This window comes from Ctenocephalides felis, unplaced genomic scaffold, assembly GCF_003426905.1.
Source record: "Ctenocephalides felis isolate EL2017-DRISC unplaced genomic scaffold, ASM342690v1 CF-g0.4_SCAFFOLD_01604, whole genome shotgun sequence".
NCBI classification, from domain to species: Eukaryota; Metazoa; Arthropoda; class Insecta; order Siphonaptera; family Pulicidae; genus Ctenocephalides; species Ctenocephalides felis.
In genome coordinates, this window is record NW_020537758.1 from 59,555,631 (window position 1) to 59,581,923 (window position 26,293).

General features: G+C 28.9%; 1 protein-coding gene across 1 annotated transcript; it reads right to left on the bottom strand.

Moving 5' to 3' along the window:
- Nucleotides 1-1,340: 1,340 nt before the first annotated feature.
- On the bottom strand, nucleotides 1,341-21,716 carry LOC113372493 (1-acyl-sn-glycerol-3-phosphate acyltransferase alpha-like). The gene is made up of 7 exons (XM_026612830.1): nucleotides 21,590-21,716; nucleotides 12,977-13,047; nucleotides 9,955-10,090; nucleotides 8,387-8,520; nucleotides 5,532-5,713; nucleotides 4,577-4,742; nucleotides 1,341-1,606 (listed from the first exon to the last, which is right to left on the bottom strand). Exons 2-7 carry the CDS (start codon nucleotides 13,029-13,031, stop codon nucleotides 1,452-1,454), a joined length of 828 nt encoding a protein of 275 aa, XP_026468615.1. The 5' UTR covers nucleotides 13,032-13,047; nucleotides 21,590-21,716; the 3' UTR covers nucleotides 1,341-1,451.
- Between the last annotated feature and the right edge of the window lie 4,577 nt (nucleotides 21,717-26,293).

Genomic DNA, 26,293 nt, shown 5'->3' on the forward strand with positions numbered 1-26,293 from the left:
CAAATGGCTTTTAAATTTCTAAAATCGGTTCAGGCGTTTTTGAGAAAACGTCGATCAAAAGTCTAATTTTGACAAATGCCAAAAAGACCATACTGATTTTTGCAAACTTTGACTAATTTTTAAAGCTGAACCAGTTGTCGTAGGGCCGTAATATTTTAGTATGACCTAGAAAACTATGGTATCTTTCGTCAAAAAAATAATCATAAAAATCGTCAAAATTTTTTTTTTAAAAACTTTATTACAAGAAAACGGCCCGGCCGATCTTAACCAAAAACTAATCAGCACGATTCCCAACCAATATCTATCGAACGGTTTTTGAATTTTCAGAATCGATTCAGAATTGCGGGCTAAAACGTGGACGAAAAATTTTTCACTTTTCTGCAATTTACAAAGAAACGGCTTGGCCGATCGCCGCACAAAACTCAGAGACGATTGTCCTCATCGAGATACATCAAATGGCTTTTAAATTTTTGAAATCGGTCCAACCGTTTTGGAGAAAACGTCGATTTACGGCAAAAAATCTGTTCACACACACACACACACACACATACACACACACACACACACACACACACACACATACTTTTTCCAAATTTGGTCTCATTCGATTCAGAATGGCTCGAAACGTCGAGAAAACATAAAATTAGCGATTCGGATTTTTTTATGAAAACATAAACTTCTCCTTCGGGAAGTTAAAAAATCATCAAAGTTTGAGAAAATTAGTATGTAGTTGTTTTGACATTTGCAAAAACTAAAATTAGACGATTTACTTGGTATAACAATAGAGTACTTGGTCTTAATGGACATACTGAACCATTAAAGTCCTACGGAAACTGATTCAATTATAAAAATTGTTAATTTTTGAAAATTAGCTTTTTGAAAATACTCCGAGTTAACGTGTTCGTTCGTTTTCAATTATGTGTAATAAATCCACTCATAAATTAATTTATCTTTTTTTGATTTAGTCGATTATTTACACATATCGGAAAGTTCATGTAACTTGCCTCTAGGCTAAATACCAATACCAACTAGTTTTTATCAAGGATTGTCCAACCCTAATACTTATTTGTAATTTTGGGGTCAATTTTGCTTTATTAACTTCCCGTAGGGTAATTTTAATTTTATTAATGAGTAATTGAAAAATACATACATCTCTTTATTTCAAAATACTTATTATTATGTATAGATTATTCGTATTCAAAGGAAATATTTCAGTATTTCCATGTAGACAAATGTTAATTTCATCTTACTTCTAAAATTTCAAAATTTAGATAAAAAATATATAATTCTCATAAAAATTCCAATTCATCTAATTCATTACATACTTATATAGTGTCGAATTCTAACTACTTAGCTTAAGACTTTATTCCAGCATATGGAAATAAATTTAATGTAAATAAAAGTTAGGTTGATAAAACTACAATATTATATTTTCGTTTCATTAAATTTATTCAATAAATGTTAACCATCAGATTTTCAACTTCTTGACTAGTTTGTTTATAGTAGCGTGACATAGTTTGGTGAGTTTTCTCAATAAGATCATCCAAATTATCCAACGTTAACCCTTGTGTGGGAATGGCAGGTAAGATGGTGATGATGTTGAATCCTAGAATAAAAAAATAGAATGTGAAACTATATATAAATATATATATATATATATATATATATATATATATATATATATATATATATATATATATATATATATATATGTTTTTGGGCGACTATCCATTAATTGATTGATTGATTAACGTTTTGGGTCCTGAATTGACCCATCTTCAGTGCATACAAATAATTTGAAGAAAAAACAAAACACGGAAAATATAATGCAACAATCTACATATATATAAAAATAAGTCGGGTTTTCCTTCCTGACGAAATAACTCCAGAACGCACGAACCGATTTCGACAATTTTGCATTCGTTGGAAAGGTCTCGGGCTCCGAAAGGTTTATAGCTAAGAAAATTAGTGGTGCATAGCATCGTGTCTTAAAACAAATTGCTGAAACTTAAACGCACCGTAATTAAAAATTCGAGTATTGAGGAAACATCATAATTGTGCAATGTATCTTAATCAACCATTCGACCCGTGAAACCAAAAAAATTTTGCCGTGCTATATTCAATAGCATACACTATCCTTGTCAATTTAGCTTAAATTAGGGAAGAATCTCGAAATGCGAGATACCCAGCTGTAAGTCTGTAAAGACTTGTAGATTGGCACCCTAAAAGTTGTCTCAAAACCTACATATGATAGGGTGTGCGTAGCGCAACTATTGGGATGCATGGCATCGTGGCATCGTGCCTTAAGGCAAATTTGCCGTACCTTGGTACGAAACCCAAAAAAAAAAATTGTACAAAGTGTGTACACATTATGAAAATCTTCATAAAATATCTGTGATAATTTGTTGTGCATATATTTAATAATCATTTTTGACCGCCAAAATGCATTTTTTTAACTTCTCGCTGGGCAAGTTACAGTAATCGCAAAAAAATCGAAAATGAAAATTTTTATATATCTTTACGTTTCAAAACCTTCTGAACATTTTGGCATACCTTAGAAAAAATGTATGTATGTGTATGTGCGTGCATGTGTGTGTGCAGATACAAATTTTCGTCGACGATTTCGGGAACACGGTTGATCGATTTGAATAATTCAAAAAACATTCGATTCGTATTCATAAGGAGAATATATGGGGCAAAAAGTGCCAAAAACGGTAACTCAGTTTTTAAGAGAACAGAGTGTCCGATTTGAATAATTCCAAAAACATTTTACTTGTATTAACAAGGTGAAGAACTGATCAGGTCTAGCGGTTTCGGAGATCTAGTAAAAAAAATGCCATTTGGCGGTCAAAAATGATCATTAGATATATGCACATCAAATTATCAGATATTTTATAGAGATTTTAACTATAAGTTTAATTTTTGTTTACATTCCTATGGGTTCCGTACCAATGTTTATGCTTTAGACGGCGTCGCGGCGCTTACGCGCTTCGATGTTTTGTCTTTATGCAGTTAAAGCAGTACGATTGCTTTAAAAAAAAGTTCAGAATTTCCAAAATACTTCAAAATAATTTTTTTTTCAGTCTTTTTTTTTCAAAAAAAAAGTAAATTTTTGTCAAAAATTTATAGTTTCTCAAAAATCTAATTTTTTCAGAGTAATTTTTTTTCAAAAATGTTTGAAATGATACCGAGCATTACCCTTTGAAGGGAATGCACACGTTTGAAAAAAAATACAATGCTTGTACAATAAATGTATTATCTGCTTTAACAAAATCATAATTTTAGATATTTTTATAACTGTCTGAGCAGTGAATCCGATTTATTTAATTCAATAATCTTGTTTATTTTTATTTTATTTAATAATTTTAATTTTGTTTATTTATTTGTAAAATTATTAAATTTAATCACTTTCATTTTAATAAATTGATCTTAGATTACTCTCTTGAGTTTATTAATTTTATTTGTGATTTCAAAAAACTGATCACTTGAAATGTTATTCTATTTTGCGATTTTATAAACTTTAATCACTTGATTATTAAATCACTAAATAATATTTTAGCGGACAGTATATTGGGCCTTAATATTGAATCCTTCGAGTCTGATAAAAATGTTTCAAAAAAGTCCTTAAGGGGGTTGTTCTTTTTTTATTTTTCTTTGTTTCGGTTTCGAGATTTTTTGATATTATGAAAGCTAAAAACCTTAGAATTATTTAAAAAAAAATCATCTCAATATCTATTTTTTTGACGAAGTTATAGATATATATATATCTCTATACGTATGATCCTCTGAAAGCGTTTTTTTATCGTTCCGCGAGCTATTGTATGCCAGCTGCCTCTTTTTCATTATAATACCTCATGCACATGACCTTTTTAATGGTCAGCATCTTTGAACACCATGGTGTATTTCGTACATTAAATTAAATGGTGTATTTAGTACATTATATTAAAAACTTTAAATACGTTTTTCTCAAATTGACATTTTTCAATGCGGTGCCACAAATTTAAAAAAAAGTACAAGTCGGATCGACTTGCATTTTTTTTTAATTTGTTCACCACTGCAATACCTAGTCCCCCTACCTCAAACAACTTGATAACATTACGCAAAAAAATTTTGCGAACCTTCTCGTCCCAAAAAAAAGCATTTTTTGACACTTTTTTTTTAAAATAGCTGCCATTTTTTTCCTTCTTGCTATTTTTCTTTCATTTTGGTAGGGGGACTGCATTCAAACTTCTTCTTCAACGTAGTTTCGTTTTTTTTTGTTTCAGGCGATGCGCAACGGATTTATCTGTGGCACCGCAAACGTGATCGATTTTGCAATGCCCACTTTGGCGCCCCCTGGTTAAAGAATGACGGCGAAAAAAAATAAATAAAAAATTTCTTAATATTCTATGATTTTGTAATTTTTGTTTAAAAAAAACCGCATGTCTTTATGATAAATACATTTCGAGAAAAACAAAAACAAATACCTTGCATGTTTTGTAACAAAAAAAAGAACAACCCCCTTAACAATTATTGTAGTATAGTAGTGAAACCTTATATATAAATAATTTTGATAATAATAATTTTGATCTTTTACCCGAAGAAAACTTTTTGATGCTGCAGTTCAAAAAATGGTATCTGGATACTACTATGGGTTGAATAGGGCACTGATTTGTTATAGCTACATAGAATGCTCCTTTTTTGAATTGAAGTAGTTCAGAGCCACTATGCCTTGTTCCTTCAGGAAACATGCAAAGTTTTGCCTGTAAAAGAGTAACATATTAAATCAAATGATATCTCATGTATTGTTCTAACAAATATATTCCAGCAATGCAAAGTATCGTAACATTTGGCGAATATAATAACAATTAGATGCAAAAAATAACTGGAATAAATCGTATATATTACGTCCCTTCAAAATTTATAAAAATTTATGTTCACTTTTACTTTTACTTATCCATATTTTACTTTCGTTACTTTCTGTTCATTATCAGTATTTTACTTATGTTCTGTTACGTTACCAGTATTTTACTGTTCAATCAAATATTCAAAAAATAGAAATCAAGTTTTTGAGAGAACGGAGTATCCGATTTGAATGATCCGTAAAACATTCAATTTGTAATGATTGGGAGAAGTCTTGATTAGTTTTTGGCAAAGGCAAGTCCAGCTGATTCAAGGATACAGAGCTAAATGCGCAAAAAAATGTAGTTTTAAAAGAGCTAAACATTCCATTTGAATGATTTAAAAAACTTTCTGCTTGCGTTGACAAAACAATTTTTTTTGTATGTTTCTTTTATTTCGACAATTTTTCAACTTTTGTTTTGTATTTCTAAATAATTCAGATTTTAATTTTAATTCTGGCTAAAGTTCTAAAGCTCACTTATATACTTGAAATAAATAACTTTGTAATTTGCCCTTTTTTATTCATTTAAGCGTAGGCTTGACACATTTATACGTTTTAGTTTGAATCTACAACTTGCTAAAAGTTAAACTGTTTATCAAATATAAAGTTTAGAAAATTGATAACTAATTCTATACTATGAAAAACTAACATGCTTGCGATTGATGGCTTGAGCAGTATCGTTGACTGCTTTTGTGGCTCCAGTTCGATTTTTTCTATCAATAAATAGCGTTCCCCAGAGGTAACTTGCTAGACCAAATGGCCAAATGTAGAAGATCTCACGTTTGCTTATAACTGTGCAGCGACCCACAAGTGGCCACAAGATAGCTAAAACTGAAATTCAAATGATATTACTAATTATTTTTTATTTTATTCTTAAAATACTGAATTAAAAAATCTAAATTTGTTTGTAATGTTGTTGTAAATTTGGTTAATTTTACAAATTTATCTCGAAAGCAATATATGCTTATGCATTGTGATACTTATTAATAAATTTGCAAAATTAGATAAAATCAATTATCAATGTAATTTAGTTCAAAGTAGAGAATATTAATTTATCAGTTTTTAAGCAATTGTTATATATATATATATATATATATATATATATATATATACTAGATGACCCCACAGACGTTGTCCTGTACCCATGTTTACAACTCAAAAGTTCCATTTTTTTTCAATAACCTATACTGATATTTACCAATTAGTTAAAAAATTATTACACTACAATTTACTGAACAAATTTATTTCCAATACCTCAATTTATTTTAATGTCAAAGGTTATCCAATATTTTGTCATACCTGTAGATGTAGTTGTATAAATAAATGATTTTTTATTTATTCGCGACTAAAACATCGATTTTCCAAATTTATGACACAAAAATTCAACGTCTGCCTTTGTGATTTATAGTATAAGATACACGAATTGGAAACTGCAGTCTTTCAAACATTATAATGAATTCAGAAAGCATTTATATAATATAAAGTATCCGCGGTTAAGATACAATATCCTTGGATTTTTTCACTCAAAATAATTGCTTCAATAATGTGCTCATAATTTTTATAATCTCGTACTATATATTAATTATTTTCAGTAATAATAATATCTAAATTATATTTATTCTTAATTATAATTCGATATGCAATATCACTTAGGCTCATATTTTAAGTGAGTTAATCGGTCAAATCCTGTTCATATGTGCACTATTCTGTCTACGACCAACGAAATTAGTGTAGTAAATGGAGATAAAAAAGGGTTAAACCTGTGAACTTTTTTTGCTGTGCTCCACTTTGCGTGATATTTTGGAATCTCTTGAATCAAGTTAATTCTAGATGAAATACGATTAATGATTATGATTACTGTAATTTCGGTGAAAATGGCACCCATAAAACTATTTGATTTAAATAAAAAAAAGATCTTTAATACTTATTTTAAAGCTTATTTTGAGCACTATAAAACCCTATGGAATATATAAAATGTAACACCTCGCCGCTAGACGGCTTCAACAATTAAATTTCGAACAAAATAAAAAACGACTAGCTTTTTTTATCTGTCTTAACATTATTAGGACACATAAAACACCGGTTTATAAAATTTTAATTGATATAATTTTGTTCATTACATGATTTTAGTTAAAATGTATATTTTTGGAATTATTTGCAAAAAACGATGGAAAACGCCGAAAAAAAACGAATTTTCAGTAGCCAGTAACTTGAAGTATTGCTTTTTTGAAAACTTGAAAGTATTTGCTTTTTTGAAAAATATTATGAAATATTTTTTTCTTATAATTAGTTCTTTTATCGATATCCGATGTTATTTTGAAAAAAATACAATTACACCACTGCCCCCGGGAAGTGGCAAAGGAGTCTAAATTATTTTCACTTTTGAACTTGATAGTAAGTTAAAATTAATTACAAAATTTCATACAAATTGGAATACAGTAAAAAACTTCAGACCCAAACCGCCCTTGACTTGAGTAAATATTCCGTATCCAATGCCAAACATATGTATTTTTGACACAATGAAACTTTTAAATAATTTTTTAAATGAGTAATTTTTTTATTGTGATTTTGTAAATTAAGGCAAAATACGACTGCATTAGTTAAAAAATAATAATCTGTCAAATTGAATCACCGAAAGTCCACAACCGTCGGACGCATGCGCAGACTGTATCTTATATTATTTTAATTTTTGGCACAACTCAGCTGCTTTTCGTCAATAATAATGTGGACATTATATTTTTCTTATTCATAATCACGAATATATTATAGTTTAATATTGTCTTGATTCATAAGTGAATTAAAATATTTGGCCAAAGAGAGTCTTTGTTTGTTTTCAATGCCAAACAACGACTCAAATATTTATTGTCAAAAATGATAGAACGCAATAAAATATCGATTAATCAGTTATATTAATTGCATACTATAGGTATGTGTGAACATTGCACCATGAAAATTTTATTATAAGAATTTAAAGCATGAATATTAAAATTAATTAAAAAAATATTTGTATATAAGTATGAAATAATAAGAAATATGTAAATGCCAAAAATTAAATATAAGAAATATTCACATAAAAAATCAAGTTTATTGCAAATACACATTGTTATTTAACCAACTACATCATTCATAATGATATCAACATAAAAAGAGTAAATAAAAAATATTCGGTGGACTTTAATAACACCGTTCACGCTAGTGTTATAATATATTCATAGTTTCTATTTTGTTTATTTTGTGATATTTTGAAAAAATATTTATCCTGGCACGATCGTAAAAGGTTGGATGGTCGAATTTATATCAGTTCTCCAAATTTGCAAGTTTTAAAATAATCCTAGTTTCTATTTTTATATAATTTTAAAATTTTAAGGCCTACCTTATTATTATTTTTAATAAATAATCAGAATATTATTAAAGTAAGTGAATGAGTTATAATTATACAAATAAAAATTAGATTACTTTCAGGTCGATAGACATGGAAAACATTTAACAATAATCAATACATACTAGTCAGATCTAAGGCACTTTGGTGATTTATAAGCATAACAGCACCGCTATTTTTTACAATGTTCTCTTGACCGCGAACAATCCACGATATACCGATGAATCTGGATACCATGCGGCATAAACTTGCTGGAATACTAGAAAAAATTAAAAATGAAATTAAAAATTTGTAAGTTTATGTATATTTTGAATAGTCTTGATTTTGATATTGATATAATATAGTTTATTCGCGCTTACTTAGGTTTTGGTAATTTCTCCAAGAAGGAGTTCTAATTACTCCAAGGAGAAACCAGCCAAATTTTGAGTAAACGCGACACCCCACTGGGCTCTCCATTTCTCCCCTCAGGAGAAATATCATTGCAACATATCGAATCAACAATTTTAGTTTTACAATTTTTACAATCAACAAATTTTCTATTATCGATATATTGACGACATAATAACATGCATTCCAAACAGCGACTTAACATCTCTCGCAAATTATTTTAACTCATACTACAAACATTTGCAGTTTACTTTTGAAATTGAAAATAACAATTCCATCAGCTTCCTAGACTTACAGCTTTACCGTGAATACAATAGCATAATTACTAATTGGTATCAAAAACCAACTTACTCAGGTCGATACCTAAACTATCTTTCCTACCATCTACTAAAATAGGGCTCATTATCAACTTAATAGATCATGCTATACTATTGTCTCATAACAAATTCTTGAAGAACGACCTCTCATTAGTATCACAAATCTTAAGAAAAAATTCCTATCCTCAACATTTGATCCAATCCATAACTAGAAACAGAATTTTATATGTTTGATATTAATTTTAAATATTTGAGCTAAGGATAGCTATGTAGTAATTAATTGTTTTTGTCTGTAAATACCTATCATTAAATCCAATATGTTGTATCAATTTCCTTTTCCAAATTAATTAAAAAAAAACTTTTTAGTTTTCCACGCTCTCGATGAAGACTGAGATGCATGGATTAATAAAGCTGTTTTCCTAATTGAAAATTATATATTGTGATAAAAAGATTTTGATACAAAAATATATTTTAGACTTTGTACAATCAGAATTTTGTTTGTTATTACAAATGGTAGTATGATATATTTCGTGAGAGATTGATCGACATCTCAGTTAATTAATTTCCAGCAAATATTTTATAAAACAGTAATCACTCACACTTAGAACATTTTTCCGATCCGATTATTAATTATTTACAAATCATGAGTATTTTAATATGCATTGGTGTTAATCTAAGAATTTCAAAAAAGTAATGTTCTTTATAATTTTGTAATTTAAGACTTAGATATATATAGTCCGTCCTTTTAGTTAAATTTCTTTTTTTCTCTGTTTATATTTCGTTTTTAACTTTACTTTTTCTGTTTATTTCAAAATTGTTGAACCACTGATGACGACGTAGAATTTGGAACGTATGGAATAAGAAAAATGTTTTAAAAATCTTTACTTTATGTAAATTATACACATACTCCCAGACACAGCAATTTTCCACGCTTATTAATTTTTTGCAATTTTTATAATGTTTTAGGCGATAATTATAAATATACTCACTATGCATTTCTGTAATCACGTGGCCAAGGTAACATGAGAGGTATTGGTAAAGTGGCGGCCAGCATACACCATATGGCATATATTGAAAATTTCATATAGTAACGAGCCTTATAATTAACCGCATATAGCAACAAACCTAAAAATGAAAAGCATCAAAATATGTTTTATATCAATATGGTAGGTATATATACATATATATATATATATATATATATATATATATATATATTTGAATAGTCCTGAATTTGATGTTGATATATATGTTTAATTTGAGTTTAATAATCGGGCGTAACATCAATAAAAATAGTATGAGTTTTTTTTAAAAATTTATTTATTTAAAATCCATACGTTTCGGCTAGCATCTTAGCCATCATTCAGTGGTAATCAAGTTAACTATAAAAATTGAAACTAAATAAATTATATGAAAGGAAATTTTGTGGAAAAACAATAATAATAATAATAGTAATAAAACACTTACAATTTTGTATCCTAATATAGCATATGAAACCATTATTAATCCATGGTATGAGTATGTGCACATTGATAAGATATATATTTTTAACACAAACATCACAAATGGTAAAACACACTAATAATCATGATAACTTAACAAGTTGTCGAAACTATGTATTTACTCTTTGGAGTTTAGGATAGAAATGTCACATTTTTCTCAAAGCAGTTTTTAGCATGTGTTGATATTTTTTGGAAAATTTAAAAGGCGATGGGATTTTGTTATTTTTTAAGGAATTTTGACACGCTATTAAGAAACCACGTGTTCGTTTCGATAAGGGCCGTATTGTCATTGCGTTTATAAACTTAAAAAATAACAAAATCCCATCGCCTTTTAAATTTTCCAAAAAATATCAACACATGCTAAAAACTGCTTTGAGAAAAATGTGACATTTCTATCCTAAACTCCAAAGAGTAAATACATAGTTTCGACAACTTGTTAAGTTATCATGATTATTAGTGTGTTTCACCATTTGTGATGTTTGTGTTAAAAAATATATATCTTATCAATGTGCACATACTCATACCATGGATTAATAATGGTTTCATATCCTATATTAGGATACAAAATTGTAAGTGTTTTATTACTATTATTATTATTATTGTTTTTCCACAAAATTTCCTTTCATATAATTTATTTAGTTTCAATTTTTATAGTTAACTTGATTACCACTGAATGATGGCTAAGATGCTAGCCGAAACGTATGGATTTTAAATAAATAAATTTTTAAAAAAAACTCATACTATTTTTATTGATGTTACGCCCGATTATTAAACTCAAATTAAACATATATATATATATATATATATATATATATATATTTGAGTATTTGAATTTGGTGATGATATATATTTTGATGAGTTCGGGCTGTAACACCAACCGCTTCTTCGAGACCGTCATTCAGTGGAACAACTAAAAGATTTTATAACTAATGTAGAAGGAAAATGATACAAAATTGTAGAGCTTATATATAAATTAAATTACACAAAAATACACTACACTATTACACAGTATTAAACCAAGCTATTGATAATTGGATCATTTAAAATTATATGATTTTTGTCAATTTTTTTGTGTGTGCCGAGTTATAAAGTTTACTTCTAAAAACTGAACGAATTGTGTTTACATTTTTTTTTTGTGAAAGTGTAAAAAAAAGACTAGTAAACTAGTCTAAGTAAAGACTAGTTGAAGACTGAGTCAAAAACTAAAACTGTAATCGAATTACTCAATAAAATTATTCTTAAATCATCTAGTTTTGCAACACCTAATATTACAAGTTCGCCTTATTCGGGTATATCCTTGGAGATTAAGGAGTAAATAGCCTATAAAAGAAAAGCCAGGCGAAAATTGCAAAACAGCCACACAACCGTAGATAGAAATATTTTTAACGATTTGAGCAATAAACTCAAAACTAAACTTAAAGAATCAAATGATAATGGCTTCGCCAACTACGTGCCTAACCTCAATCGCTTTGACGATTCTATTTGGCGTTCTATAAAGTCAAGAAATTGAAATGATATGCATAGTTGGGTAAGGATTGCTGGGGTTGATCCACAATGCCTTCAGGATATAGGTAGTCCTCTCCTTGGTACAGTAATGTAGATTCGGTTGTAGATTCCTTGGTCCAAACCTTCGAAGAGTGGCTGAAAGAGTTCCTCTACACTAATGTAATTGAAGCACTGAATTATATAACTTGTCACTTTTATTTGATATTTAATTATACTCTTTTAGTTTAAGAATCGGACATGATTTCGGGTCTTGATGTTATGACGTACTCTAGACTCTCTCTTAAAACTCACTGAATTCGGTGGACAATCTCTATTATATTTATTAGGTATAGGACGTGGCATATGTGCACTTTCGCATTCGCGCTCTGGTCATGTACTTCGATTATTTATCTTTAAAAAAAATGCTAAAATCCTTCAAATCGGATGCTTCGTTCTCTCAAAAACTGCCATTTTTGCACATTTAGCTGCATATCCCCAAAACGGCTGAACATGCCTTTGCCACAAGTAATCAGCAAGTCTCTCTCTCAATAGGAAACGAATGTTTTCTAATATTTCATATCGGCTGATCCGTGTGCGCGAAAGCGTGGACGAATAATTCTATCCATACAAACGCACACACACACATACAATAACGTTTGCCTTTTTACCTCCTTTCAAAAATCACATGAAAGTTATGACTCTAGACTAAAATATCACCTTAAATATAAATATTTTTCTGTGCGTAAATGTGTTTTGTGGGAACATACTTAAGAGAACGAGTATTTAAAGCAAGTCTAAAAGCTCTGAAGGACATGATTCTTTTTTCTGTGGCACAGTGTAATCGCGGGCCGTATGTTTAACATGTCTGATTTATATGGACCCTATCATTTTATTTTGAGGCAGGTTACGAAGCTCAGACTTATTTTTTTTCCCTCTAAGAATCGTATTCTATAGCATGTATTATAAATAAAACTTGTTTCATTTGCTTTACGTGTTAAATTTAGAAATCATTTTTATTACATACCCGCAATTGCTGCCTTCGTCAGTGTATGTGTCCCTAGACCTTCAGCTATATCCATCGTTGATCTGATTAATCTATAAAAATATAATACAATTAGATTAATCATGAATAAATGGCAGTTATGCATAAATAGCAGTACGCACTGTTATTATAAACAATCTGTAAAAAATGTAGTTGTATTCTCAAATAATATCTTTTGAATAGTTTTTGATATTTTTAAAATCGGTTCACAATTTTTGGCTAAAACATGTACGAAATATTTTTCACTTTGCAGCAAATTACAAAAAAACGGCTCTGTCTAATGTATCAAATATCTAACTCAACTCAACTCAATCGACTCATACATTTTAGAATTTTCAAAGGTAAAGAAGTTGTCGTAGGTCCGTAATATTTTTAAATTTAAATTATCCAAATGACTTTTCGAAGAGCACAATATTTATATTACTTTTTGTCTATTCAAATAGTTTAAATTTTCATATTCAACAAAGACAAAACACCATTAACAAAAAAGAAAGATGCATTTTACAAAGTAAATTGTCGTAACTGCAAATGTTTATACTATGGCCAGATCAGTCAAAATTTATAGAAAAGACTTAGACAGCATGAATTACAATGCAAAAAATTAGAGAAAAAAAGTTAAAAGTACGCTTATTGATCATGCTAACATCAATAACCATATTTTTAATTTTAATTATCACAAAATTCTATTTTACAAATGGAGCTTGTTTAACGGTAGTATGGCTGAATCCAGTGTCTAACCTTGTTCGAGAAAGTTAATCTGCATAAAATTAACTAGTTGAAAGTAGTATTTTGCCTTAGAGCAAGTTGTATGAACTTTCCGAAATGTGTAATAATTAACGTAATTAATAACGAATAATAATAATTTATGTTTAATAACAAACTTTAATAAACCTGTTATATCTACCTCACTAATTAAAAAAGATAATTCTTGGGCAAGGAATTGCCAGGAAAAGGCGAATGCGTTTGCAGTTTATTTTGAGCAAGTTTTCCAACCAATTCCGTTACAAATATCATATCATGAAGAAACATTTATACATGACTTTTTATCATCAAATGTTGAGGCATCAGGTAAATCAGGTAAATGCCCGGCAATGACCTCATTACAACCAAGATATTAAGAGTCTACACCTAAAATAATAAAATTTATTACTATCTTATTTTATACTATTTTGAGGTTGAGAATATTTCCGGATGCATGGAAAACTACCAGGACTGCTTTGTCGTCCAGAAAGAAGGAAAAGATCCATGCATGCTGAAATCATACAAACCCATAAGTTTACTTTCTATTCTTTCAAAAATTTGTAAGAAACTTTTGCTTAAAAAATTTTTAGCGAATTAAAAAGCAACTAGTGGGGTGTATGGCATTGTGCCTTAAGACAAATTGCTGGAACTTTCCGTACCGTAACGAAATGTTCGAGGAATACTGAATGTTTTCAAATAGATTATTATAAATATTGTAACATTGTCTAATATTTATAAGAATTATATAAACTGAATTGCAAAGTTAAAAGTATATTAGAACTTTAGTCAGAATTAAAAATAAAATCTGAATTATTTTCGGTATACAAAAAAAATAAAATAAAAAAAATTAAAAAAATCATACAATTTTTTTTCAAAATCAATTATTTTGTTAAAACAATCTGAAAGTTCTTTGAATCAATTAAATTGGACGCTTAGTTCTCTCAAAAACTGCCATTTTTGCACATTTAGCTTTAATAATCACTTCTCCCAATCATTACTAATTGTGTTTTTTAGATCATTCAAATCGTATGCTCCGTTCACTCAACAACTCGATTTCTATTTTCTGCACTCTTTGCTCCGTATCTCCGTAACGGCTGGACCTGTCTTTGCCAAAAACTAATCAGCACATCTCCCAATCAATAGGAATCGAATGTTTTTTAAACTATTCAAATCGGTTGATCCGTGCGCCCGAAAACGTGGACGAAAAATTGTATCCATACATACATACACACACACATCCATTTTTTCTTAGGTATGCCAAAATGTTCAGAAACCATCAAAACGTCGAGAAATGTAAAAATTTTCAATTTTGATTTTCGGCCCATTACAATAACTTACCCTACGGGAAGTTAAAAACATTATACCCCAATACCAATTTGTATTCAGAGAGTTGCATTCGACAATAGAGCAAACCTACATAAAAAATGGGGTGACAGCTTGAGATAAAAACCAAAAAGCTTTACTGGTTATTAGAGACTAAATCCAAATTATGCTCATACAATAAGCTACTTTTGTATAAAATTTTCTTCAAACAAATTTGGTGCTAGGGATGGAATTGTAGGGCAGTGCTCATAAGACTAATATAGAAATATTACAGAAATTTTAGAACAAATTTTTGAAAATTGCCTTAGAAGCACCAAAATATATCCGAAGCTGGCTGATTCATCTCCACACCTACACACCTATCATAAAAGATATAATAACAAAAACTAGCAACAAAACTAGCTAAACAAAAATTCACTAGCAAACTCCTTAATAAGAAAGAACTATCGACATAGATTGAAAAGAAAAGCGCCACTTGATCAAAGTCATCAATTTTCCCGATAAAGATTGAAATAACATCGTTATTATTTATAAGAAATTATTTAAAGGTAAATAGTTAAGATCATATCATCATCATTAAAACTTTGTTAATATTATAACGAATCGAAAAACAACTATTGAGTTGTTTGGAACATAGTATAAGATGTAAATGAAACTAGTTGGTGTTGGTATTTTGCATTGAGGCAAGTTACATGAACTTCTCGATACGTGTAAATAATCGACTTAATCAATAAAAAATAAATTAATTTATGAGTGATTAAAAGTAATCCGAGTGAATTTATTACACATAATTGAAAACGAACGAACATGTTAACTCGAAGTATTTTTTAAAAGCAAATTTTCACAAAGTAATTATTTGTATAATTGAACCAGTTTCCGCAGGACTTTAATGGTTTAGTATGTTCATCAAGACCAAGTAATCTATCGTTATACCAAGAACATCGTCTAATTTATATTTTAACAAACGTCAAAAAGACTACTCATTTTCTCAAACTTTGATGAATTTTAAAAATTAAACTACTTGTCGTAAAGTCGTTATATATTTTTGTATGTTTTAGAAGACCATGTTATGTATCGCCAAAAAAAGTTTCATAAACATCGTCAAATTTTTTTTCAACATTAATTACAAGAAAACGGCGGGGTTGATCTTCACCAGTTTTTGAATATTTAAAATCGATTCAGGATTGCATACTAAAACTTGGACAATTTTTCACTTTCCTGCTATTAACAAAGAAACGGTCTGACTGATCGTCGTACAAAACTGACAAAAGCCAGTCCTCATCGAGTTACATCGAATGGCTATCATTTTTTTTTAAATTGGCCTAGCTGATTCAAAAAGTCTTTTTGGGAAATCGTACATACTTTTTCTAACTTTGGTTGCATTCGATTCAGAATTACTTAAAACGTCGAGAAAACATTCAATTAGCGAATTGGATTTTTTGTGAAAACAAACTTCCTTCGGGAAGTTAATAATTAATATTTTATAATGTTGTAATAAGTATACTTTTAAAAAGAATTTACACTGAAGATGAGACATACCGTAGTCTCAAAACTTTCCGATAAACTCAGTCTGCAATTTTATGAAATAGTTTTATGAAATATTATATATATATATATATACAGGGCCGGTCCTGCCTTGCATGCGATGCATGCAAAAAATGCGGGCGCACGCCTTAGGGGGCGCCAAAACGAGTTTCGGAAATTAAATTTTTAATATAATATTTATATTTTTTATAGAAAATCTAGAAATATTTATATAAAATCTAGTATACTTAACAAATTATAATAAACAATATAACTCAACTATAGGGATACGAAAACACATAAAGCATTATTTATTTTGCAATGTGATATCAGTAGATATACAATTAACCGATTAATAACTCTACAAATTAGTTAATATCTTCTCTGTTTATTGCTTAATCTACTTATTTGTTTGAAGTTACCGTGGAATCGAAAAAGAGATTATCTAGCGCAAACCTGCGAAAGATTAAATTAATTACTGGGCATTATTGACAAAAAATTGCGAGCTGATTTAGTCGAAACGGAACTTATTAAAAAATATAAACAAATTATAATCGGGAAAATAAAAAAAGGGGAGTCAGTGCTTAGAAAATGGCATGTTTATTCCAAGAAATTGAATTGTAACTTTTGCTTTTGTTGCAAATGTTTCGCATCTGATGAATTCTGAATGTTGAAGACATGCGTGGTTAGGGTTATGAAAATGGAACAAATATGAAAAATGAAAGCAAAATTTACTTTGGAACGAAAATCTTAAGGCTTTTTTTACCTAATGGTGTCCATACTCTAAATTTAATAATTATTAACTATGCAGAATTAATACATCATTATACAAATATAACAAATATAACAAATTTTTCTTCAATATAGTTCAAGAAATGTATAATTTCTTTGCATTTTTCACTGATTTTTGGACAATACTTCTAAAATATGTTACAAATTTAACTTTAGAACAACAAACTGATACTATGAATATGACGGGAAAACAAGGATGAATACAATTCGGCTCTTACGATATCAATAAGGAGAAGTTTACGACGCAATTTTGGATATTGTAAATGATAAAAAATTAAATTAAATTAAAATTTAAAAAACCCAACATTAAATGCGAGTGTTATGATGGAGAATGAAAAGCTAGTTTTTTTAGCTCTCTTGACATGATTTGTTTAATAGAATAAATCGCATAATAATTAAGTAGAATGTTTCAAAACCAAAATATTAATATTGCACATACGTTAAAAATATTTGAAAACTTAAAAACATTTGATTATAATCAACCCGCGAATCGGCTCGATTTTCTAAATAAATTTAAAATCAATATATTTTATACGCTTTTAAATTATATCTAATTTTTTATGTACTAAATCCAGAATAATCAAAAATTAATTTTCAGAAAATATGTGAATATTTATATAATTTTAATGATAAACAGTTAAAATTGATAGGGGGGGGGGGGGCGCTAGAAAAAAAGTTGCATGCGGGCGCTAAGGACCCCAGGACCGGCCCTGTATATATATATATATATATATATATATATATATATATATATCTTATATATAAAAATGGAGCTCTCTTTCAAATGTCGAAAACGGCTGAATCGATTTGGCCAGTCTTAGTCTTGAAAAATTCGTGCCAATCCAGAGAGAGTCCGAAAGGTGAGAAATTATTTAAAATCCGCGTAGAAACTTTTTATTTTTAATTTGAAAATTTTTGTAGAAGCGTAATCTAAATAAAACAATGGACGGTTGCTAATCCGTGAAATGTCAAACGTTTTTGACAGATGATGTTCAATTACTTTTAATAGGATGTTTTGCGTGAATATTATTTAATTATGATTAAATTGTAGTGAGTAGTTTTGTTTGTAGTTTTATTTATATACAAAAACGTTAGTAAACGGGCCGCAAGAGTTACTAGAGACACAAATATATCAACTTTTTTGAAATGTTAATATGAAAATGCATTTCTTGGCATATTTTTCTCAAACGCGGTGCTCTGAAAGATATCATTTGTATAATTATATACTCATTGATATTTATAAAACATTTTCTAGGTTTTATTATTTTTTATTTATGTTATTTAAATTTAGAACCTGAATTTGGTATCGATCGAAGGGACATTTTGTCGAATAACATTTTCCCAGTTATAATTTCGCAGTATTTATCGAAGAATAGATAGTAATATATGAAGGTCCGGGGTTAAAAAGCTCCACCACCGATGTGTCAAAATACAGTAGAGTTAAGCATTGTTTAACAACAATATTTGCAAGTAGAGGGAAAATGATGTATAATCAGCTATAACCTTGATTCTCATGACTTTGCTATTATCGGGAGATAAACGGTAATCTTTGAAAATCCATAATAAAAGTATTTTCTTCCGTTGGTAGTTTTTTAGCATTAGTTAAAAGTGTAATTATTTTGTAAAATACCTTTTAAAGTAAAATAAGACATTAGACCTGTTTGCCACCTGGCCTTTCAAAGTTACTCCGCCTATAGGGTAAAAAGGTCTAGATAACAAATTTTTGAAAGCAAAAAAGCACATTTCTACAATGATGAAGTAGCTGACAGTTTTATTGAACGTAGTCAGATTATTGTTCGTTTGAAATGTGTTATTTGTTGTGATATAATTGGTTTGATTTTTATAATATAATTAATATTTGCTCAAAGTCAAATTGGACCTTTGTGCCTCGCCCTGCTCTACATATATAGTTTTTATTAAATTTACTTTAATTCATTTTTTAAAAAGAGGGTTAAAGAAGAAATACTCAATTTATTTTCTACCTTTCCTCACAGAAATTTGAAAATTTTGTATAAGTTCAGTAGTATTACAATGATACACAAAATCCAGAATCCAAAAAGTATCTGGAAAACTTGGAACATAACCATAATAAGTCGAAAGACCAAAAAAGACTTGGATTTGATTATACCATGTTTTCTATAGAAAGTGTATAAAACTTTCAGTTTGATTGTATTGATAAAATATAGACAAACTAATGGGGTTTATTGTTTTTATAATACCTCATTGTATGCAAACAACATATCCTTATACAATCAAAGTATTAATATTTTTGATTCTTTAGAAATTATTTAGAATATACCTTACTTATCAAAACAACGTTAGCCGGGTCAGCTAGTGTATGTATATATATATATATATATATATATATGTGTATATATATATATATATATATATATATATATTTTGATAGGTTATTTAAAATCGGGCAGCAAAATATATATATATATATATATATATATATATAAAGCGAGAGGTTTTTCTCCAGATGGTGAAATAATATGATAAAGTTGTTCTTGGGCATCCATCCAGTAATTAGAAACAGTTTTATTGAAGGAAAATGTTTTTATTATAAAAAGTGGACTTTTTACACAAACTCCTAACGGACAACATGCTGGAAAAGGCTTTTTTTATAAAAAATGTAATATTTTTTTAACTTCCCGTAGGGTAGTTATAGAAATGGGCCGAAAATCGAAAATGAAAATTTTTGCATTTCTCGACGTTTTGAAGGGTTCTGAACATTTTGGCATACCTAGGAAAAAATGGATGTGTGTGTGTTTTGTATGTCCGCATTTTTTGGTCCACGTTTTCGGGCGCGCGGATCAACCGATTTGAATGGTTTAAAAAACATTCGATGCCTATTGATAGGGAGATGTGCTGATTAGTTTTTGGCAAAGGCAGGTCCAGCCGCTCCGGAGATACGGAGCAAAAAGTCCAGAAAATACATATAGAGTTTTTGAGAGAACGGAGCATCGGATTTGAATGATCTAAAAAACATTCAATTTGTAATGATTGGAAGAAGAGGTTATTAGTTTTTGGCAAAGGTAGGCCCAGCGGTTTCGAAGATACAGAGCTAACTGTTTAAAAAATGGCAGTTTTTGAGAGAACTAAGCGTCCGATTTAATTGATTCACAGAACTTTCTGCTTGTTTCAACAAAATAATTGCTTTTGGAAAAAAATTTTTGTTTCTAATATTTTTTTTTCAAAAAATATTTTTGTAATTTTGGATTAAAAATTCAAAAAATTCCCCGGTCTAAGCACAGTCTAAGCGCCACTCTGGTAGAAATGTTTACCCATGTGCGTTTAGACTGTTTATGCACTGGAGCACTTTTCCAATTTTGTGAAAACTATTGAAAAATGTGAAAATGCCGCCAAGCTCAAGTATAAGTGCCAATGTCGCACAGAATTATTTGCAAACGCGTTTAGACTGTGACTATACCGGAGCACTTTTTCAATTTTGTGTTAATTAAGGCAACTATTTTTTTGAAATTGAATTCGAAATGAAATGACGATTGTTAATGTTTTGGAGATAAATTGATTGATTTATGATTTACATTTGATTTGCTCAGATATAACAAACAAGATAGCAAAAATAATGAAAGTTATAGTATTTGTAATAATATGTTTGAAAACGTTTAAAATTTCTCGAATATTTGATTACGGTACGGGAAGTTCCAGCAATTTACCTTAAGGCACAATGCCATACACCACTAGTTTATTTTGATTTTACAATTATTTAAAATTGTTCATATAACTCGACGTTTATCAATTTGTGTTTCATAGTTTTTTCGTGCAATTTTCGTGTGTTTTTGTGTTTTTATTTTCAATTCATTTGTATGCACTGAAGATGGGTCAAATCAAGACCCGAAACGTATGTTTTCATAATAAAAACATTTTCCTTCCATAAAACTGTTTTTAATTACTATATATATATATATATATATATATATATATATATATATATATGTATATGTGTGTGTATTAATAATTTATTTATATATAGCTTATATAAATCAAGAGCAGAATATTAATTAGTGATATACATATAAAAAATTATAATATATGGAAATCATACAATGAAAATCGTTTAAAATTTCCATCATCACTTGAATTACATGCTTTGAAAACCGGTCCATGCATCATCTTATAGAGTTATAAAGTTCCACATGCTAGAATGTTCATAATCGATTTTATGAAAAAATGGCATTATGTAGTTACCTTATATTCCAAAAATATAGTATACACCAAACACTTATAACCAACACTTTTCATATAGATTTATTTAATGTTGCTATTTTAACAATATTTATTTATAAAGCGCTCCGAGCGACTCTCTATTATGAAGACTACCGATAAGAAACTAAATGTGTGACCTGGAATGCATTACGTTTTCGATACGAAATAACCTCCAGAACTATCACAGACATGTTATAACAACTCATAGACAATTACGCGTTACAGTTTTTACTCAAAAGTAAGATCATCTTATGTATATATATATATACTAGATGACCCGACAGACGTTGTCCTGTACCCACATCTACGTTTTTTTAATATCCTTTACTAATATTTATACCGTTCAGTTAAAAATATTGATTATTGTTTTTCGCATTACTATTTACACCAATATATGAGTGATGTTAAATGTAGAACTGCTTCAAATGAAATGATGATTCTCAATTCCCACAGTTAACGCCTTAATTATCCCTTTAACAAATATTAAAATATGTTCAATAAAATTGTATATTATAAATTATACACTGCAAATTTATTTCCAATAGCTCAATTTATTTTAATACCAAGGGTTATATAATTTTTTAGTCATATATGTAGATGTGGATGTATAAATAAATGATTTTTTGTTTATTTACGACTAAAACATTGATTTTACAAATTTATCACACAGAAAATCATCGTCTGCCTTTGTGATTTATGGTCATAGCATAAGATACACGTGTTGAAAATTGAAGTCTTTTAAAAGGTATAACAAATTCAGAAAGAATTAATATATATCCGTAAGGCCATAATATTACAGTAAGTTCTATAAGACCATGATCTATATCGCCAAAAAAAGTTCCATAAAAATCGTCTTAAATTTTTTTTTCAAAACAGTTAATTACAAGAAAACGGCTCGGTAGAGTTTCACCTAAAACTAATCAGTACCATTCCCAACTAATATCTTTCGAACAGTTTTTGATTTATTAAAATCAGTTCGGTAGGATGAGCTTAAATGTGGACAAAAAGTTTCACACTTCTTTTTAAATTACAAAGAAACGGCTTCGCACAAAACTGACAAACGATAGTCCTCATCAAAATACATCAAATGGCTTTTAAATTTCTGAAATCGGTTCAGGCGTTTCTGAGAAAATGTCGATCAAATGTCTAATTTTGACAAATGCCAATTTATTACAAGAAAACGGCCCGGCCGATCTTTACCAAAAACTAATCAGCACGATTCCCAACCAATATATTTCGAACAGTTTTTGAATTTTCAAGATCGATTCAGAATTGCGGGCTAAAACGTGGACAAAAAATGTTTCACTTTTCTGCGATTTATATAGGTCGTTGTTTCCCCCTTTGGGGGAACATATTAAAGATTATAGTGATATTTCTCTTAAAACAAATGAAACTATAGTTTCTACCACTATAGTGGTGTATGGCATCGTGCCTTAAGGCAAATTGCTGGAACTTCCCGTACCGAAACAAAATGTTCGAGGAATATTAAATGTTTTCAAATAGATTATTATAAATATTGTAACATTAATAATTACAAGAATTATATAAACTGAATTGCAAAGTTGAAATTATTTGTTTAATGTATATTAGAACTTTAGTCAGAATTTAAAATAAAATCTGAACAATTATCGATACACAAAAAAAAATTTTTTTTTGAAAAACTCTCTCTCAAAAACTGCAATTGTTTGTACAACTCTCTCAAAAACTGCAATTAAACTCTCTCTCAAAAACTGCAATTGTTTGTACAATTAGCTCGGTATCTCCAAAACGGTTGGGCCTGCCTTTGCCAAAAATTAATCAGCACATCTCCCTATCAATAGGAATCGAATGTTTTTTGAGCCGTTCAAATCGGTTGATCCGTACGCCCGAAAACGTGGACGAAAAAATGCGGACATACAAAACACACACACGCACATACACATCAATTTTTTCTGAAGTATGCCAAAATGTTCAGAAACCTTCAAAACGTGGAGCAATACAAAAATTTTCATCTTCGATTTTCGACCCATTACTATAATTACCCTACGGGAGGTTAATAATCAGACACCTAAATATGGCAATGAAAAAATACCTTTGTAAAAGACGGGAGGTTAATAATTTGGCAATATGAATAAAAAAAATTTAATATAGGAAAAATCTTCCAATAAGGGATGTTAACCATAATCAACATAAGGAATTGACTAAAGATACAGCATATACCAGAGGTATGCGCATACAAATAAGTTCAGTGCATTATCTGATGATTCTTCAGACCCTGAGGTTCAATTTGTTGAAGTACAAAGAAGAAAATCTATAAATCACAATTCATCTACTGCAAAAACTAACAGTAAAATGCCACCAATTATAGTAAGAGACAAATTGCCGCACATAAACTATTTTAAAGACTTGAAAAACATTACAAGTGAACATACTATAATACAATGTAAAAGTACTAATCATTATGCAATAAATACATTCAATGACAAGGACTATGATGTAATAATGAAGAAATTAAATGTGGATAATTTACAAAAAGAAGAAATAACTAATTACTTATAAAATAAAGGCATCAAAACTAGAAATATAATTGAAATGACTAAACAGTATTTTTACCATGATTAGAAAATTACATAGATAAAAGAAGAGTATATCGCGCTCTCAAAATATAAAAATAACCAATTTAAATTTTAAAAAGCATTTATTTTTAACAATAATATTTTACATACACGATTCCAAAAAATGGTATTTAGCCTTCTAAGCTAAGCACAAAAGGAATACATATACATATATATACATATATATATATATATATATATATATATATATATATATATGTTTAATTTGAGTTTAATATTCGGGCGTAACATCAATAAAAATAACACCAATAAATCTATTTTTATTGATGTTACGCCCGAATATTAAACTCAAATTAAACATATATATCAACATCAAATTCAAGACTATTCAAAAATATATATATATATATATATATATATATATATATATATATATATGTACGTATGTATGTACTTAGATTAAGGTAAATAGTTTAAACAATATTTTTACCACATAATTAAAGAATTGAGGTTGGATCCTAATAATAAGTAATCAAAATTTGAGAAGCTATCAAATCTCTTTCATGATTCTCAAAAGTTTACAAAATTTCCAGAAACAAAAGCAAAAAATATATTTAAAAGTAAAATTCATGTTGACGACAAATCTTCTCAAGTAACTCAATTTATACTTATTTCGAATAATATTAATTAACAATTAAGTTACTCTTTTGTTTCTGATAATCTTTTCTATGCATAGTGTTGATGTGCATTTGAATGTTGAACAAAATGTCATTATCATCATTAACTTAAGAAAAAAGAAGTTATTAACATTAATGTTAAAGTACTTAACCGTTTTCTTATGGCACCTACGATAAAACATTGTAGAGTAAAGCTATTCACAACTCCTTCAGAAAATATGATGCATCAAATGCAATAATAGGTGCACATTAACAGTGTTTTATTTCTTTAAATAAGAAAAGATCACCGATTATGCATAACCTGACATTTGAGAGTTCCTGAAAATCTATACAATGTGATTCCCTTTACAATCATTAAACAACGCAGATAATAATATATCTTGTGATACCAAAATGCTACTCACTACTACTGCTACTCACAAACTTTTCGTGAAACATAGCCAAACGTAAACTATCCTTTGCACTAGATAGAGTTTTATCATTAAGCCTCCCATTTAATATCTTAGTATCTTCTCTTAGCCGACTTAACATATAATTATGATCATTATTGCAGCATGTTTCAGACTTGCTTGTAAATTCTTTCTTAATGGTTTTCCCTGCTTATTCGTCTCATACCAATACTTGTGTTCAGTAAACCCTTTAAACATTTTATAACTACTTCCAAGAGAAAAACTGCTGAAAACATCAATGTTAAATTATTTATTATAAACCTTTGTTATCAGTACTTAATAACTTATCTTTCAGGGAGTCGGTTCGTCGGACAGCAATTTTATCTTTCAATATTTATAGCGTTAGAATTCCTAGCATTGATACAGTTGAATGTCTCAGTTATTAAGCTATAATAAAAACTTATATCAGAATAGTACTAATAGATGCAAGTATTTTGAAGTACGTATATATATAAAATACTTACTTATTGTTGAAGGCCCTGTTGTATTAATCATTTTACATACTACATCGGTTCTAGTAGGAAATACATAACTATTGCATTTTTCTTGGTATTTCTGCATTATAAAACTCGGTAATTCGATATCTTAATTGTTTTATAGGTTTAACAAGCGTTTATTATTATATAGTTGACTTTTGACACTAATCACCGACAAGAAATTTAAATCAATGGCGCCATTTTGAATTAGTTCTCTAATATTCGACATTTATGAAAATAAGCGCCACAAGTGAGAGTATTTCTAACTAAAACTCAGAGATACAGACATTCATAGATAAATAAGCAGACATTTGTAGATAAATAAGCAGCCATGGAAATTTATTTATAAGTAATATGAGTATATAAATTGTATGTATTAATTAAGAAAATAAATCTTTAAAAACAAAACATAACAGATATTTGTTCGGCCACGAACAAAATGCTGTGCGGCGCTGCCGTCGCGGCAGTTGACAGTTTTCATCACAACAATCTAAACAATAATGACTTGACTCTTGACTGCTGATTGCAT